The sequence below is a fragment of the Diceros bicornis genome, chromosome 16, assembly GCF_020826845.1.
Source record: "Diceros bicornis minor isolate mBicDic1 chromosome 16, mDicBic1.mat.cur, whole genome shotgun sequence".
Classification (NCBI taxonomy): Eukaryota; Metazoa; Chordata; class Mammalia; order Perissodactyla; family Rhinocerotidae; genus Diceros; species Diceros bicornis.
The window spans coordinates 13,538,881-13,558,806 of record NC_080755.1 but is presented as its reverse complement, the minus strand read 5'-3'; the positions used below and the strand labels follow the sequence as shown (position 1 = coordinate 13,558,806).

Here is a 19,926-nt window from a genome sequence, read left to right as displayed (position 1 = left end):
GAAGCGGCGGCGCCCCCTGGCGGCGGCCTCTTGCTCTTCCCGCGGTCGTCTCATGGAATAATAACACCCACGCCCCCAGCGGTGGTGGTTTGTCGTGGAAATTCGTCGCCCCCGCTTCTTCTGTTGGTTGCGGGTACTGCTCTTCTGCGACCTCTAGGTTACATACCTTTAATCTTCGACATGGACCAATGTAACGAAAAAAGGAGATAACTGACCCTCTCTCTCCTTCCGCGGCACTGCACTCCCTCGCTTCCAAAAAATGCAGGACTTCACCGTCTCCGTGCACACTTTCCTCCTTGTGCACCAAAGCACAAGCGTCGACAAGAACTTGTATAATGTTCCACTAGATTTAGTCATGGCCGGTATTCAGATAAAGCTTTGGCTCTTCGAAGCCTCTAAAGATAGAATCCAGCGTTCTGTCACTAGGATCGTGGTTGCCACACTGCTTTTGAACGCTTTCTGTGCTACTCCTTCCTTTTTTGCAGATATATGAGGATGGATAAACGCTACTCTTGCCTTTGAGAATCTAAAGAGAGGTGATCATAGGTAGGTTCTTCCCTTCCTGACCTCTTTTTTTGAAGCCAGGTACAACCAAAATGTGCTCTGAGAAGCCTGATGTTTTTCTGACATTTTCCACAAAACTTTATTGAACTGCTTGTTACTTTAGTCTGGGGAGATTCCATGGTTTAAAAAACAAAATAGGTGAGGCCATTACCCACATCACCGTAGGTTGTGTTGCTTAGCAAAAGCCTGTCTACTGCCTCCCCCACCTCTAGTTCCTAATATAGGTATATTCTTTTTTTTTTTTTTTTTTTTCTGTGAGGAAGATCAGCCCTGAGCTAACATCCATGCTAATCCTGCTCTTTTTGCTGAGGAAGACCAGCTCTGAGCTAACATCTATTGCCAATCCTCCTCCTTTTTTTTTTTCCCTCCAAAGCCCCAGTAGAGAGTTGTATGTCATAGTTGCACATCCTTCTAGTTGCTGTATGTGGGATGCGGCCTCAGCATGGCGGGAGAAGCGGTCCGTCCGTACACTCCCGGGATCCCAACCCAGGCTGCCAGTAGCGGAGCGCGTGTACTTAACAGCTAAGCCACGCGGTATATTATATATATATAAGCCCTATAGGTATATTCTTTAATGACATATGCCAAATGTCTTAAATTGGGAAAAAAGTCAGGAGTAGACTGCTGACCTGATTGAAGCTGGTTATCTACCAGAGCATCGGACTTATATCTTCTTTCACCTTTAGATTGTCAGACAACTGGTGTAATTTCTTTCCATGTGTAAACCACTTTATCTTCAGTAACTTAAATTCTGGCATACACACACACAAACCATATTTACAAGTTTCCATTCCCACAAAATAGGCCTCTGCTTCTGAGTGATCTGTTCCCCTATATTTGTTTTGTGGCCACGATCCAGAGCATAGCAATCCTTACAAGTCTCACACCATATTAAATATATATAATAAATATAAAATATATATAAAACATAAATATAATTATTTATTTAATTTTAATTTAAATTGGCACATTTAGGCATTGTTTTTAATCCAGGGGCTCATTAATATCATCATGAGTTTTTTTTTTTTTAAAAGTCTCTCCTAAGACTGGTTTTTCTCTTGGTTCTAGGTGAGTTCCCAAACTGCAGAGGCTACTACCTCTCCATTCACATCCAAAAGGGAAGAGTATTCCCTGCGAAGGTCTGATTGGATCAGCTTACATCCCAAGCCCACTGTGGACAAGTAGTGGAATGTAATGAGTGACAGTTAAGGGTAGAGTCAGCTTCCTTAGGACCACATGGATCACCAGGACACTATTAGGAACTGTTGGGAAGAGAAGAGGATACATATTGAGAAGACAACGCACAAATGTCAATTACAGTCTTGCTACCCAAATTGTGGTCCATGGACTCGGGGCATCTTCATCAACTAAAGTCTTGTTAGAAATGCAGAATTTCGGACCCCACACCAACTGAATCAGAATTTTCATTCTAAAGTTTCCTCCAGGTGATTCCTATGCATATTAAAATATGATGAGCATTGCCTTACAATACCCAAGACTTCTGATGATCAGAGGTGAAGTCCAGGCTGGAGATACAAATTAAAGCTGTGGTTTTGGAGATCACCTAGGCTAAAGACCAAAGTATCCATAAGGAGACTACACCCAGGGAAAGCCCCAAAGCACTCCAACATGTGATGGCTCAGTAGAGGATGAGGCAGCTAAGGAGACCTAGAAAGAGTAGCTAGTAGGATAAGAATAAAACCAGGTGTGCTTGGCGTCCTGGAAGCCAAGAGAGGAGGGTGTTCAAAAGGGGAGTGTTTGTGTTGAATGCTTCTGAGATATTGAGTAAGATGAAGATAGATGTTTGTCTTGGAGGTTTTGATAACTATTAGACAAGCAATTTCAGTGTAGTTTGAAGACTGAATTGGAGATGATAAAATAAGTGTAGACAGCTCATTCAAGAACTTTTTCTGTGATCGAAGTCTGGCAGTAGCTGGAGCTGCAGCAAAGGAGAACTTTGTTTTGTTTCTAAGATAAATTTGTTTGCTGATGGAAAAAATTCAGTAGAGAAGGAGAAATTGATGATTCAAGTTAGAAGGGGATAACTGAAGGAGTAAAATTCTTGAGAAAATGAGAGATGGGATCCAGGCTATAATGAAAAAGAATTTACCTTTGAAAGAAGCAACAATGCTTCCACCCTTGCGATAGGAAAGAAAGCAGAAGGATGGCTTCTGTTTTCTTAAAAAAGTATGAAACATTAGCAGAGAGTGATTTGGGAGATGGCCTGTAAAAGGTTTCAGAAGGAGGAAAGAAAGAAGATATGAACTAATTTGTGAGATTATTATAGAAGCATAACACAGTCTCTGAGTAGTACCTCTTTGAGGTTTGTGGTCAGAATTTAAGGTAAAAATAATCAGCTAAATCGTGTGATTTTCTTCAGGTACATTAAGTAATGCTGAGGTTCCCGGTGTTGGAGCAGAATTAGCATAATCCTTTGGGCTTCTCTCAGAATTTCCCTTCGTTCAGGGATATATTTAGTGCTGCATAACACATGGCGCCCTGTAGTGGCGAAGTGCGACGGCGACAGGCCTACTAATTGGATTTAATCTCCTCAAATCTCCCTCTTGCGGGAAATTTCCTTTTAGACTAGTCCTAACGCCCTCAGCAGTCGCAAGGTACACCTCCAGCCGCCAGAGTGCGCTGTGGCGACCCTCGCGCCGGAAGTGAGTGCGGCCCAGCCGGCCTCGGCGTTTCCGCCGTGCGTAAGCAGTGCTCAGCGCGCTCTTTGCGTCGGAGCCCCGGCAGTAGGCGTTTCCGGCCATTCATACTCCCAGTCCGTTGGCGCTTGGTTGTGGCCTTGCGTGCACTCTCGGATCGAAAGGGCGACGGCGCCGCTAGCATGAAGCTTGTGAGGTGAGGAGGTGACCAAGCGGGATGGGAGCTGTGAACGGACGGTTTGGGCCGGGAGCCGGGCTGCCCCAGTTCCGGGAGGCGCGAAAGCCGCGTGCGCGCGCGGCCTGCTGACGGCCTCCGGCGCCCGCCGCTCCCGCCCCATCTAGGCCGCGGGCGCTCGCGCGTGGGTTTCGGACTGAATCGCGCGGGGATCCCGCGTGTCTTCCAAGAAGTAGACGTAAGGCCGAGACGTTTCTTCTCACCTAGTGTCTTAGAGGCCTTGAAGGTGCAGCGCCAGGCTTACAAACTCGTAGTTTCGGTTCCTTACCGATTTTTATATCGAGTACAACTCGTGTTCTAGTCTAGGTTACTTTTCTGGCTCCTTTCAGCTCCCAGAACCGGCAAATATAGCTATGTCCACGCTCCCTGAGAACGTGGGAGACAAAGAAAAGGAAAATTATATGCTCCTGCGAAAGTAGTTTAAGTTGATCCGCTTTTCGTGATGAAACTTACGTCGCCCTTAAAAAGAGTACTTAGAAGTTGCGGGAGTTTATCTGGAAATACCGAAACCCATTTCCGAAATGTTTTAAAATCGGGGTTGGACTTCTGACTTCATAAGTTGGTCTTTTTCCAGCTTTATTGAGATATACTGGAATTTTTTTCAGAAGGTAGAGCCCCTGCCTTGTTGGAACTTTATGTTTTGTGATGAAGACAGACAAGTAGATAGTTTCTAGTATGTTTGAAATAACATATAAAACCGTCAATATTTTATTCAGGGTGGACTTTGTAGAGAAGGCATTTAAGGTTAATTTTTAGTCCATTTTTGTTTGAGCTAGAACTTTTGGAGAAAAAGTCTCAGAATTTAAAGTACATTTTCTCGATACCTGCCAGTTTGAATGTGTTTATAGTTTCATATATTTATAATTTGATATATTTTGAATCATGCAGTATGCCTGCTTTTTGTGTAAAATTTCTTTTACTCAGCATATTTTTTTTGAGATTCGTCCACATTGTGACGTGTATCGCTAATTTATTCCTTTTTATTAGTGAATAGTAGTCCATTGTGCATTTAAGAGTTACGTATGTTGTGTAAAACTGTTTTGAACATTCTTGTGTAAGTTTTGTGTTTTTTTCCTTCATTTCTCTTGGGTAAATACTTAGGAGTGGAGTTGCTGGATCACAGCATAGGTAATCGTTTAGTTTCATGAGAAACTACCAGACCATTTTCCAAGGCGGTACCATTTTACACTCCCGCCAGCAGTGTATTAGAATTCCACTTGCTCCACATCGTCACCAGCATTTGTTGTCATCAATCTGTTTAGCCATTTTAGTCCTTGTATAGTGGTGTCTCATGGTGTTAATTAACAGTTTTCTAATGATTAATGATATTGAGCACTTTTTCACCTGCTTATTGGCCATTTGTATGTCTTTGTGAAGTGTCTTGTTTTGTGTTGTTTCTTTTTATTGTTGAGTTGTAGGAATTCTTTATGTATCCTCTGTCAGATATAATTTCTCTCAGTTTGTGGTTTGTTTGCTCATTTCCTTAGTAGGTAATGTCTTTTGGTGAGCAAAAGTTTATTTTGAGGAAGTCTTGATTTACCAGCTTTTGGTTTTATGGTTCTTACTCTCTATGTACTGCCAAAGAAACCTTTGCCTACTCTCAAACCGTGAAGATTTCTCCTGTTTTTCTCTAAAAGCTTTATAATTTTAACTTTTATGTTTAGGTGTGATCCATCTTGAGTTAATTTTGGTAAGTGGTGTGAGTTAGAGGTCCAGGTTCATTTTTTCTATATGAATTTTTAATTATTCCATGTTGTTATGGATTTCATCATTTGTTGAACAGGCTTTCCTTTGCCTGTTGGACTGCTTTGGCACTTTTGTAGAAAATCAACTAAATAAATGTAGATTTATTTCCGGACTCTATTTTGTTTCGTTGATCTATTTGTTGTTCCTGTGTCTTGGTTACTATAACTTTAACCTATATACTACTCTAGCCATCTAATTTGTCTTCCTAGAGATTGTCCTAGAGATAGAAGGTTGGTAACAATTAGTATTGATAAGGATTTGCATAATGGATTTGTAATAGCAAAATATATATATGTGGCCATGGAAATATCTTCAGTATAAACTGCTAAATGAGAGTACAAGTCATAGAAGTCGTTAAAGTATGGTCCAATTTATGTAAAAACAAAGTTTATGCATATGCTTATAAACGCATGTAAAAATGTAGTAGAAGAATAGCCCTGCATACAAAGAGGGAGTTAAAAAGGGAGACTTTTACTTTTCTGTATTTAGACATGTACAATAAGTGTGTAATCTTTTACTACCAATTATAATTTCCTGATTTCAATTTTGTGGCTTATAATAACTTTAAGATCTGTATGTCTGGATTGAAGGTTAAGCTATATAATGGTTTTTGTTAGTGCCATCAAGTCAATCCCGACTCCTAGTGACCCTGTATATACAGTGAAGTGGAACCCTGTTCCATCTTGTTACGCCATCCTCTCACCTTCCGGCGCTATATCGGGCAATGCTCCACTGCTATTGGTAGGGTTTTCATGGCCACTTTTTGGAAAGTGGGTGGCCGGGTCTTTCTTCCTAGTCAGTCTTAGTCTGGAAGCTACACTGAAACCTGTCCACCACGAGTGACCCTACTGATACTTGAAATACTTGTAGCGTAGCTTTCAGCATCACAGCAGCACGCAGGCGCCACAGTATGACAACTGACTGACAGATGGTGTAGTTCTCCAGCCAGCAAACAAACCCAGGCCATGGCAGTGAGAGCACTGAATCTTAAACGCTAGACTACCAGTATAATGGTTTAGAGAATCAGAAATATCCAAATGGCAGTTTCTCTTATTATTATGCTCCTTCATAAATGTTGAGGGTATAATTCAGGGAAAGCTGAAATTGTTATGCAGATTATTAATAAGAATTGTTACAGATAACATCTCTAGCAGATTTTCAACAGCTGGAAATTTCACCCTTTTGACTTAAAACATGATTTTAAAGTGTTAAAAGTGAAAATTTATCATTTTATTCCTAGCAGATTTTCAACAGCTGGAAATTTCACCCTTTTGACTTAATAAACATGATTTTAAAGTGTTAAAAGTGAAAATTTATCATTTTATTCCTACTGTCTTCATAGATTTTTGATGAAATTGAGTCACGAAACTGTAACCATTGAATTAAAGAATGGAACACAGGTCCATGGAACAATCACAGGTATGGAGGTTGGACTGCTTTATAACGCTTTTTTTTTTTTTTTTTTTTAATCTTTTGCACCTGCAGGTCAGAGTTCTTTTTTGGTTGCTTAATGAACATTATTGTCATATAGATCTCATTGTTTTTGTCTGAATTATTTCATTGACCTTCTTACTTAAACCTCACCTTAAGTACTTATGTTACGACCAAACTATATGTGACCCCTGTTTTCCTGCTTTTGTGCCTTTTATGCCTTTGCCAATGTGTGTGCCCCTCTCCCTGAAATGTTGCTTCATTCAAAATACATTTTACTTTTTAGGATTTTGTGTTCTCTGTAGAGATTGTAAAGTCCTTGAATAGAGGATGGGGTTTTTATGTCTGATTACCTCGAGTGAAAAATATGTGGTAAATGGGGAGGGGGTAGCGAGGAACCATAATTTTAACCTCACTAAGACAATAGCTGTGAGCATAACATTTTGAAGTATTTTGTCTAAAGCAAAGAGTTAGGTCTAACTAGTTAGGTCTAACTCTTTGCTTTGATAATATTGTATATTTGGTTTTATATTTAAGGCCACTACATTTCTTCACTCATAGTAGATGTCCCAAAAGATTTCAAATTTTCAAAAGAGTTGATGAGCCAAATGAAATAAAATTCTCTCTTAGCATCTGATCCCAGTCTCTGGAATATTTAAGTTATAAATTTATAAATAATTTTTTAGTGTGTAGATCCAGCATCTGAATAAACCAAGAAAAGTATGCAATATTAAACTGGTATTATTTGTAAATACACTAGAATTTTGCAACACCAGTTCCTGTGAAAGAAAATCAGTACAGTATAAGGTTTTGATGCAGTCTCTGACCATAACTGAGGAAGTGTAATTGCTGTCCTGTTAAAATTCTGTAAACAATAATTGTCTGCTCTCTCCTGAGCCCTGTGTTAGATGTTGTAGAGGAAGCGGAGTGTTCTTGCTTTCTAGGAGCTCAAAATCTAGTGATGGAAGACACACACCCACACGCAAATAATGTAATGCAAGGTTTGCCTAACATATAGTAGGCACTTAAATGATTTCCTAGTGGGAAAGTTTTAGTAAATTGGAGGAGCAAAATCCAGTAAAAATCCAATTCCTTCCCCCACTGACAACCACTGTTACAAGTGTCTTGGGTCCTATGTGAATATTGTAGCCTTCACAGTGGAGATAATCATACTATCTACCATAGGGATGTTGAGGATTAAATTAAAATGCCTTAGCATGCAATTCCTGGAACATAGAAGGAGCTCATAAATCTTACTTTTTTTCTTCTCTTGATGGATCAAGGTCCTCAAGGAGATGGAATATATCAAAAGTATATTAGTTTTACGAAAGAAGAGGACCTCTTCTTCCTCTGACTGGGAGGAAGGAGGAAAAGATTAATAATACTGAAAATTTTGAGGTGAATGTTGGGAAAGTTGAAAGAATTCATGTTTTCTAGCATTAACTTTCTAAGGACAGAAATTAACTAGATCTTTAGTTTCCCATTTGTTCACATATATTGGTAAAGGCTCCAATAATCAGATGTTGCTGCTATAATGCCATATATTCTTGCAAGGCAACGTTGCTTTTATTTTGTAAAATCTCATACTAAAAGTAATGGCTTAATGGGAGCAATAGTTTGAGGGCAGACCACTCAAAACCTGTGCAACTTGGTAATCAAAAATATTTAAAAAAGGGCCAGCCCCGTGGCTTAGCGGTTAAGTGCACGCGCTCTGCTGCTGGCGACCCGAGGTCGGATCCCGGGCGCGCACCGACACACCACTTCTCCTGCCATGCTGAGGCTGCGTCCCACATACAGCAACTAGAAGGATGTACAACTATGACATACAACTATCTACTGGGGCTTTGGGGGAAAAAATAAATAAATAAAATTAAAAAAAAAAAGTTTAAAAAAAAAGAGTAACAATCCTTTCCCAAAAAACACAATTAAAAAGACACGTGAGGCCGGCTCCGTGGCTTAGCGGTTAAGTGCGCGCGCTCTGATGCTGGCGGCCCGGGTTCGGATCCCGGGCACGCCCCAAGGCACCACTTCTCCGACCAACCCGAGGCTGAGTCCCACGTACAGCAACTAGAAGGATGTGAACCTATGACATACAACTATCTACTGGGGCTTTGGGGGGAAAAAAAATGAATAAATAAAATCTTTAAAAAAAAAAAAAAAACACGTGAGAGGGCTGGCCCTGTGGCGTAGCTGTTAAGTGTGTGCGCTCCACTGCTGGTGGCCCGGGTTCAGATCCCAGGCACGCACCGATGCACCACTTGTCAGGCCGTGCTGTGGTGACATCCCATATAAAGTGGAGGAAGGTGGGCACGGATGTTAGCTCAGGGCTGATCTTCCTCACACACAAAAAAGACGTGAATTTCTAGTAATAAGGAAAAATACTACAGTATGTATAGGACTTTATTTTAAAAACAAAGATGAAGATAGCTTCGTGGAATTGGGTGTAAGGAAGTTATGGAGACAGTGGGAGAACCATGCAATAAGCATTGCCAACCCTGAGATAGGATACATGGGGACACTGGAAATAAGGCATGTATACCAGTCACGGTTCCTCCAGGGCTTGCTGCATGCACTTCTGTAAGCATACCTAACTCTGCAAAACGTTAGCATGCTAGGGAAAATCTCTGTGAAGGAAAGATTTCTGATTTTAACTGACATTATTCCTCCATTTAGCAGTTGGACTAAATTATGTCATAGAAACTTGCACTGTAGCAGAACAAACAGTACTCTTTTGTAATATGGTATTGACTGTGGTTTGATTAATTGGTTGCCTTCGTATCATACTAATAATTGCCCTATTTTTTTCCCTTTAGGTGTAGATGTCAGCATGAATACACATCTTAAAGCTGTGAAAATGACCCTGAAGAACAGAGAACCTGTACAGCTGGAAACACTGAGTATTCGAGGAAATAACATTCGGTATTTTATTCTGCCAGACAGCTTACCTCTGGATACACTACTTGTGGATGTTGAACCGAAGGTGAAATCTAAGAAAAGAGAAGCTGGTAAGTTTGAAAGATTATAAATGTTTTTGTGAATGGTCTATTTATACCCTAATCCACTATTCAAAATATAAACCTATGTGAACAACACAGGTGTTTTTGTTTTTTTTAATCTCATATATTTGCCGTGAGTGCGTATAGTGTATTATAGTTCCTGGTGTTGTTATTAAAAAGACTGATGCTGTTCTTACTTCTCGTCCCTTTGTGCATGGCCTTGTTCCCCACCCCCTACACACTTTGGAAGATTTGGAGATTGACTCTTTATTCCTATTTTTCTGAAATTTCTTTTTTTTTTTAATTTTTTTAATAATTTTTTTAATTTATTTATTTTTTTCCCCCAAAGCTCCAGTAGATAGTTGTATGTCATAGTTGCACATCCTTCTAGTTGCTGTATGTGGGACGTGGCCTCAGCATGGCCGGAGAAGCGGTACGTCGGTGCGCGCCTGGGATGCGAACCCGGGCCACCAGCAGCAGAGCACGCACACTTAACCGCTAAGCCCGGGGGCCAGCCCTTTTCTGAAATTTCTTAATGACTTGGCATAGGGTCTTTGCTTGCCCTCACCTTTTTTCCCTCCATTTTATTGTTCTGAGTACCTGGTGAACCCTTTCAATGTGGATATTCTTGCCTTTTAGAGCCAAGAAATTTACTTGTATAACTTTGATGAATTTCTTCTCTTTTGCTTGTTCTGTTCTTTGTTCCTGGAATTTTTTTTTTGAGGAAGATCAGCCCTGAGCTAACAACCCTGCTAATCCTCCTCTCTTCTGCTGAGGAAGACCGGCTCTGAGCCAACATCCACTGGCAATCCTCCTCCTTTTTTTTTCCCCAAAACCCCAGTAGACAGCTGTATGTCATAGTTGCACATCCTTCCAGTTGCTGTATGTGGGACGCAGCCTCAGCATGGCCAGAGAAGCGGTACGTCGGTGCGCGCCCGGGATCCGAACCCAGGCCGCCAGTAGCAGAGCGAGCGCACCCAACCGCTAAGCCATGGGGCCAGCCCCTGGAATTCTTAATAATTGAGTCTTGTGACTGATTCTTTCAGTCTTACCTTTTCGCTCTTATTTCTTCTCTCTTTGTCTTTTTGTTCTATCTTCTGAGAAATTTCCTTGATCTTACCTTTTAATATAGTTTATACTTAATCTCAAGCCTCCTTGTACTCTGATAATTTTTCACAGAATCCTGTTCTTGTTTTATGGATGTAATTTTTTTATCTGAAAAATATTGTTAGAATATTAATTATAATTTTGGTTTTTGGAAGTCTTTGTGTGTGTGTGTGTGTGTGTGTGTGTGAGGAAGGTTAGCCCTGAGCTAACATCTGTTGCCTTAAGTATCTTGCACTTTGTCCATCTATTATTTAACTAGGGCTCTAAAAAGAGAAGTTCTGGGAAGGGAGGCTGAACTCCTCAGCTGGTGGGTTTCACTGTAGGGTGGTTTAGAAGTGAGTTGACCTCTTCACTGAGGAGACCGAAATTTTCTGGATGTGGGAGTCTTTTTCTGGAGCTGGTTTTCTCACGAAAAGATTCCATTTGGGGCCGGCCCCGTGGCTTAGTGGTTAAGTGCTCACGCTCCACTACTGGCAGCCCGGGTTCGGATCCTGGGCATGCACCATCGCACCGCTTCTCCGGCCATGCTGAGGCCGCCCCCCGCATACAGCAACTAGAAGGATGTGCAACTATGACATACAACTATTTACTGGGGCTTTGGGGCAAAAAAAGGAGGGGGGTTGGCAATAGATGTTAGCTCAGAGCCAGTCTTCCTCAGCAAAAAGAGGAGGATTAGCATGGATGTTAGCTCAGGGCTGATCTTCCTCACAAAAAAAAAAAAAAGATTCCATTTGCCTACTGTGGGAGACTTATGTCTGGCAGCCAGCATTATAGGAGCAGGGCAGGAGAAAAGAGCTGGGTAGATGTTTATGTAATACCACGATTTTGAGACTTGTTTCTCCCTTCCAGCCACACTAAGAAATATACTTTGCATCATGACCCACTCATACATATAACTGTAACAAAAGTCTTGGGAAGAATCACTTAGTCTTAATTCATGCAAATGCCCTTAAGTTTTTTATCCTAATCTCTTTCAGTTAAAAAAAATTTCAGGTTGCAGCCCATAGCTTGAGAAACACCGACTTAATCCCCCTCTCCCTTCCCCTTAGCTCTGTGCCTTTTGCTGCTGTTTACTTTGCAAGTGTTTTCAAATCTGAAGCCTTTTTGCCTCAATATCTGTAGGTTTATTTTACCTTTTCTCTCTTACCTACCTGTTGGGGATATAATCATTAGTTTTGCAAGATGGGGAAGAGGCCTGGCCAGTCTACTGCTCCACATAAGGATTGTCAAACCTTTTTTTTTCTGTTTTCAGCCCCATGCCTCATCATCTTACCCCTGGCTTCCATGGTCCTAGATCTTTTGGGAGTTGGTCTTCCTTTTACTAAACATTTACAGTTCTCCATCTACTTTCTGGCTTAAAAGTTTGTTGAAATCTTTCAACCACTGTGTTTTCTCTGCTTTTTTTTTTTGCTGCTTATAGGTGTTTATCATCTTTATCCCTTTTCTATTATGAATAGTATTTCAGAAGGAATTGGATGTGTGTGGTTAATCTGCCTTGTTTTAACAGAAGTCCTAGACTTATTCTTTATTGCTTTGAGTGGTAAGACTATAAACAGTAGGTAGAAATTTAGGTTGTGACTGACTTGAACTCCATGTCATGATTTTTTTTTTTTTTTTTTTTGTGAGGAGGACCAGCCCTGAGCTAACATCCAATGCCAATCCTCCTCTTTTTTTGCTGAGGAAGACTGGCCCTGGGCTAACATCCATGCCCATCTTCCTCCACTTTATATGGGACGCCGCCACAGCATGGCTTAACAAGCAGTGCGTCGGTGCACACTCGGGATCCGAACCGGCGAACCCCGGGCCGCCACAGCGGAACGTGTGCACTTAACCGCTTGCGCCACCGGGCCGGCCCCTCTATGTCAGGATTTTTTAATATTCATATCTGCCTGAAGATGAAATAAGTTCATTTGGGAGATGAGTTTCCATCACTGTGATATTCAAGTAGAGTTTGGATGACTAGGTGACAGGGATATTTCCATATGGATTAGAGTAGTACTGGGTTATGATTGGATCAAATGATTTAAGATTCTGAAGAGTCATGAGGTTGTTATTGGATGTAATATATTTTAAACTTTCTTGGCTCTTGCTTGGTTGGATTCTATTCAGTAACGAAAAAGCTGGCACATGGTGTTCATGTTTTATTCCATTAATATGATTATCTCTTCCACCTTGTGTGAGGTTCAGATCATTTGCATTTCATTTTGTGGTGAGTTTGACACATGATACAAACAAAGAATGTTTTTAAACTTGATGAATTTCTCAGTAAATAAGTTCAAACGAAACAAAAAAAGTATCTTTGTAGGCCAACAGTTCTTGGTTCTGCATGATAATGTGTTGGGAGGGGTGACTCTGAGGTTACCTTTAAGAGAAGCAGAGTTAAGGTTTTCTTTACTATAGATGCTGTTTTGTGGTGGCCAGGTAACATCAGCCCAGAAGAGAATTTACCTTACTTTGTTTTTTTCTTCCCTCAGTTGCAGGAAGAGGCCGAGGCCGAGGAAGAGGAAGAGGACGTGGCCGGGGCAGAGGAAGAGGGGGTCCTAGGCGATAATGTCTCTCAGGATTACTGTTTCAAAGTGATATGTGATTTGGCATCTTTTTTGTACAGGTTTTGTTTGTTTATGTCAGTTTTTAATAAACATAAATGTAGGACAGTTGTCTGTTGACTATATCAAGTTAAGTTTTAATAGTTCACATATATTCATCATACTAGCTCAGTAAGATCTAAGCATTACTACTAGGCAGTCCCAGAATAATTCCATTCTTAGATCAGACTTTCAATTTTTTAAACTAAAATATTTCTTTTATGAATATATATAGAATAGACACCTTTTTACTTCACATGCACTGAGTATGCATTTTGTTTTACTTTGACTCCGTTCTGTGGAGCTTAACTACAAGTGACATAATAAGTTCTTTTTGGTACTTCAGGAACTAAAGTCCTATGGAATGGGGTGTAGAATTGGTTCTCCTTTCCTGAGTTTTGCTCAGGAAGACTTAGATACTTAGTATGGAGACTTAGATACTTAGTAAGAGATGATAGTCATCTTGTAATCAGGAGTCATTGATTTTTTTGTCATTGTTAACGTTTTTTTGGTTTTGTTTCATTTTTTTAAGTTCTCAATAGAATATAGTTTTACATTCTCTTGAGTTGAAACTGCAGATAACATTCACTAGATCATCAGTTGTGAGCAGTGTTGAAACCTGTTAATGTGGAGTGTATGTGTCATTGGCTCCTTTATCAAATACTTTTACAAGGAGTTTTTAAGAACAAAAGGAAAAAGACTAATTTTGTTTGACAGCAAAACTAGATTCTTTCCAGTTATTAATAAGGATTTTTTAAAAGTTGTTTTAATTGATTAAGCTTAGAGAAAAATACCTCTCGGTGTGTACAGTCCTTGTAAAGTTTACTACCATTTGTTTATATGATTAGGAAAAAACCTAACTTTGAGGATTAGGGGAGAACTAAATCTGTGTTTTCATGTAATCATGCATGTGGAGTTTTGTTTTTTAAATAAGAAGCAGAAAGATTGTTATTGGAAAAAAAGGTTTAGGTCTTATAAGGTTATGTAAATTGAGAGAGAAAGAGCATATGTGTGTGTGTCTGTGTGTCTCATCCTTTTCCATCCTCTGGTCTTTGGTGCTCCTATTAATGGAACCCAAGCAGAAGGCAAGGGAGCCAGCCTAGTAATGCAACAAGGTGGAGAGGAGATTTGAAGAGGACAAACGGAAAAGACTTGGTGCAAGGAGTGAATAAACATAAGTTGACTCCTGCCCTCATGGAGCTTATATGCTAAAAGGGAAGTAGAGTTAAATATTGATATGTAATTGCAAATTGAATACTCTGATGCTAATGAGTATTTCATCTTCTCTTCTCTGTTTTAAAAGCAGTGCATATGGCAGCTCATTTTGGTTTTAAGTCAAATGCCAATGTAACATAAAAGATTTTAACTATGTTTTATTTTTTGAGTTTTAACGTCTAGATGTTTGCAGTGTGAAACCAGTCTAGTAACAGTTTAAATGTAATACTAAACTACAGTGAGTACTAGATTGGGTTTATTCCACTAGAGGTCATTATTTCATTTTTATGTGAAAAGAAATTACATGAAGAAAAAGCTGTCTGAGCTGATTGCCATTATTAACTATAATGGAAGCGTTGCAGTACAAATAGAAAACAGACTCGACTGTAATATGCTTCTTTCCTAAGAAAAGTATATAGATAGACTCTTAGTGCTGCTGCATTTCACACACATCTGATATCTTTTAAAGCTTAAGGTTATATTCGTAAAATTTGGTTTGTTTTTTAATTGAGGTAATGTTGGTTTATAACATTATATAAACTTCAGGTGGACATCATTATCTTTCAACTTCTATATTAGACTACATCGTGTTCACCACCAAAAGTCTAGTTGCCATCCATCACTGTACAAATGTGTCCCGTTACCGTTTTCCCTCTCCCCCACTAGTTTTTTTTTTAAGGAATTTATTATGGGTTTAAGTAGAAAACCGTAGGTGAAATAATAGAAAGTCAAATTTCACAGCATGTTTTAATCTATTATAATTATGTTATGCAAGGATGGCTTAGTATTTTGAAATGTATTAATATAGTCAGCAGACAAAATTCACGTGATCTTCTATAATAGATGTCAGAATGACATGCCACACTCATTCCTGAAAACCCAAACTAGAAGATAACTTGCTTAACATGATGAAGAAAGCCCATCTTAAACTAATAGCAGACATTTTCTAGAGACATTGCAATTAAAGGAGCAACAAAAAAGTATGTCTGATATTGGTCTTCATTATTTAGTGTGAAAATTCTTGTGGATCCACAAAATAAGAGCTATACTTTTGAAAAGGAAGAGAAATTTTGCAATATTTACTATTTTCTGTGTGGGAACATAGTAGTGTTCCATTTATCTGAACCAGCTTTCCCTCTCAGTAAAGTTTTAAAGTTTTGTTTTATGTATTTCATATATTTTGGGTAGGGTTAGTATATATGAGATTCATTGTATGAAAGAAGAATAGCAAAGGCTCTACATGTCACATAACAGTAGATCTGGTTATTTGGGGTCATGTTCTATAAAGTTGCTCTGAACCCTGAATTAGGACGTATTGAACCACTGCTTTTAGGGAAAATACAGGGTTAGATTCCTGTGAGCCTCTGGTCAGAACATTTTCATCAACCGATCAATACTTAACCTTGTTTTATGTGTGTTTGTTTAAAAACAGGTTATTTAATATATTTTGTATCATTTACCTTGAATTCACAACCAGCAGCACTATTAACTCATGCCTGAACAAAGTTTTTCTAGCACATGTATTTTCTCTAAAAGGCACATGACAGCCTTCTTGTGCCTACATAGGCTTGGGGGCCATTTTAAACGACATCAAAAATATTTAAAAAATGTTTTTAGTGTGGCACTAAATTGACCATGAAAAGGACATTTGTTTGCAGTAAGAGAGCTAAAATCAGACAGAGTGATGCTTTGTTCAGCCTCAGCTGGGAACATGCACATCAGGTGACAGATTTTTTTGTTTCTCTATGCATGTCCATGCATGACCGTGAAAGCACCACGAGTATTGATTTTGGAGTTAAAAATAAACTTTAGCAAGAAAGTAACTTCCCAAATACAGAATCCATGATTAATGATGATTGATCATACATAACATGTTTTGGTAAGGTTATACCAAGGTATTTTATGTTACAGTGAAGAGATATTTTATCCTACTCTAATTGAATTCTGACTGTTTCACCAATTCTAAGATGGATTTTTAAAATATATTTAAAAATCTCTGAAATTGAGATTCATCTTAAATGGTAAATTTAGTATCAAATTTAAAGTCAGCAAACTTTTGCTAGTAGTAGATAAAGTAAGTGCATCTAAAAATTGATTCGATGAACTGAACTACAGAAGTTTGTTTTTTGCTGCAGAAGAATGGCCCTGAGCTAACATCTGTTGCCAATCTTCCTCTATTCTGTACATGAGCCACCGTCACAGCATGGCCACTGATAGAGGAATGGTATGGATCTGCGCCTGGGAACTGAACCCCAGGCTGCCCAAGCAGTGTGTGCCAAACTTAATCACTAGGCTGCCAGGGCTGGCCCCTGGACTACAGAAATTATAGTGTGATTCATAGGGTTCTTAAGTAGAGCCGTGTGAGTTACTACAACCACTTGGTTTTTAAAGGATAACATGCATTGTGAATCTGCAAGGAGAGTAAAGATTTTTCATGTTTTCCAAAACTTTATGATTTCCCCCTCTTCAAGTGCTTGTGGAACAGTGGCAAAAATCAGTTTCTAGCTTCTAGCTTTTTGTAAAATTCCTGAGTCATAAAACCTAGAATATACAACCATGTACTGGGGCTTTTGGGAGGGGGAAAAAAAACCGAGAGTAATACCATATTCCGGGGTGAGAAGACTGAACAGTGTGAAGATAGAATTCTTCCAATTTGTAGGTGTAATGCAATTATCTTGGTGAATTTTTGAGTAACTTCTTTATTGATAGTATGTCAACTAATAGGTATTTATTGATAGTATGTCAACTAATAGGTATTTAATGCTCATTCTGTGCGAGATTTTTCTGATTAATTTATAGATTTAGTGCTATTGTCAAAAAAAGATTTTTTAGTGGACAATATTAACTACTGTCATTTGACAAATACTGGAGTGCTTACTCTGTGCCAGGTCCTGTGCTAAGCTCTTTACATGTTGTTTCCTTTTTTTTTTTTTTTTTTTGTGAGGAAGATCAGCCCTGAGCTAACATCCATGCCAATCCTCCTCTTTTTTTGCTAAGGAAGACCGGCCCTGAGCTAACATCTATTGCCAATCCTCCTCTTTTTTTTTCCCCCTTTTCTCCCCAAAGCCCCAGTAGATAGTTGTAAGTCATAGTTGCACATCCTTCTAGTTGCCGTATGGGGGATGCGGCCTCAGCATGGCCGGACAAGCGATGCATCGGTGCACGCCCGGGATCCGAACCCCGGGCCGCCAGTAGCGGAGCGCGCGCACTTAACCGCTAAGCCACAGGTCCGGCCCTACATGTTATTTCTTTTAACCCTCAGAACAACTCTGTAGCGGATAGTATTTTCTGTTATCAGAGAGAAAACTTAAGCCCAGAGAGGTTAGGTAACTGCTTAAAGTTCCAGTTTTTAAGCAGCAGAGCTGGGAATTAGATGCAAGTCTGTGTCCAAGAACCCTGTGTTCTTAACTGGTAGATTGGTTCTGATGTTCATTCTGAAGAATGAAGAGGCTGTAGGAGTTGCATCATTTTGCTAGAAAAGACTTAGAAAGGAGTGGGGGAACTTAGCTTGATAAGATACCGCACATTGTAAAGTATTAAAATCAGAGGAAATTATCTTGATGCTCATGCAATTTCGGCCAGATTTCATTTTTGATTTATCAAGTACATTTTTTAATACTGCTTTTTGCTGTCGAAGGTAGAAGACCGTTTGAGCTAGGTTAATGGTAAGATAAATTTAAAAACTTTAAGCAGTTTATCAAGATCTCTCAAAAGCCTTAAATTTTTTTTCTGTCCTTTGATCCAGGATTCCATTTGAGTCCAAGGGAAAAAATTGACACAAACTTAGTCATAAAGGTACTCATCACATTTCTTAATTAAAAAGGAAAACAACTGTGTATGTCCAAAATTAGAGGAATGGTTAAGTAAATCACTTATAGAATAGACCAGGAGTCACCATATTTTTTCTGTAAAGGGCCTGATAGTAAATATTTTAGGCTTTGAGGGTCATATGGTCTCTCAACTATTCAACTCTGCCCAAAGCAGCCATAGACAATGGATGAACAAATGTGCCACCAGGTGGGCCCCCGCTGACTTCTCTATCATGGCAATTTCAAACTACCGATATGCTGTTAACCAGCTCACAACATTTGGATTTGGCTTGCGGACGATAGTTTGCCAACGGCAAATACACTCTAGTGCCATTGTAAAAAAAAAAAAAAGGTTTTGGCAGTCAACTGACTGAAAAAAAATACTTGCAAAGCATATGACCAATAAAGAGTTAATATCCAAATATAAAATACTTCTTTAAATTAGTGAGAGAGAGAATCCAATAGAAAAGTGACTAAAGAATATAAACAGGCAATTCCCACAAAAGGAAAGTCCGATAAAATGGGAAAAAAAAGCTGCCTAACATCTCTAAAATTATGGGATGCAAAAGTAAAAATTTGCTGCACATTTACCCAAGGGTATATATTCAAGAATATTGTAGTATTCTTTATAATAGTTTAAAAAACAAATTGCTAACTACGTAAATATCCAACAGGAAAAGAATTAAGTTGTTTATGTATATAGTAAAATACGTCAATGAAAATGAACTAGAGCTGCATGCATCAACATAGATAAGTTTCAAACAATATTGAGCAAATAATGCAAGTAGCAGAATGCATATAGTGTTCTATAAAAATACTATTAAGGGGCCGGCCACGTGGCGTAGCGGTTTAAGTGCTCGCGCTCCACTTCCGCGGCCTGGGGTTCGCAGGTTCGGATCCTGGGCGCGCACCAACGCACCATTTGTTAAGCCATGTTGTGGCGGTGTCCCATATAAAGTAGAGGAAGATGAGCGTGGATGTTAGCCCAGGCCAATCTTGCTCAGCAAAAAGAGGAGGATTGGCATCAGATGTTAGCTCAGGGCTAATCTTCCTCAAAAAAAAAAAAAAATACTATTAAATAAGGAACATATAAAACTTGTGTAAGGATGCTGACATATGTGGTTAAAGTTTAGAGATGTGAGCGAGAATGGTTGATAAATTCAGGAGAGTGATCACCGCTGAGGGTTGGAAGGAAGGAGAGAGGAGTGTGGTAGTAGATGGGGACATGAGTTTTAACTGGATAATGTTCTGTTGCTTACGCTGGGTGATGGGGGTACTTACATTGAACCATACGAAATTGCTGATATTTGATTTCTTGATCTATAAAAACATCAGTTTCATATGGTTTAGCTTAGTATTTCTGTGCGTTTTTTAATATAAAATATAATTGAAGCTGTGCATGAAAATTTGGCTAAAGGAAAATAAATATTAATCCAAGTACTATCACTTCAGCTACATTATCTCTGACATTGGTGAGTGTGGGCATAAGAGGTGGACATTTGCCATTATGTATGTTTGGTTAGTAAAACTTAAAGCTTGCTGGGAAAGTTTCAGAGGCCCACCTACTGTCAGCCATTTAAC

General features: G+C 39.3%; 1 protein-coding gene across 1 annotated transcript; it reads left to right on the top strand.

The window, feature by feature from the left end:
* Positions 1–3,308: 3,308 nt before the first annotated feature.
* SNRPD1 (small nuclear ribonucleoprotein D1 polypeptide) lies at positions 3,309–14,327 on the top strand. Its single transcript, XM_058556831.1, has 4 exons — positions 3,309–3,417; positions 6,545–6,621; positions 9,447–9,638; positions 13,211–14,327. Exons 1-4 carry the CDS (start codon positions 3,404–3,406, stop codon positions 13,285–13,287), a joined length of 360 nt encoding a protein of 119 aa, XP_058412814.1. The 5' UTR covers positions 3,309–3,403; the 3' UTR covers positions 13,288–14,327.
* Positions 14,328–19,926: the final 5,599 nt, after the last annotated feature.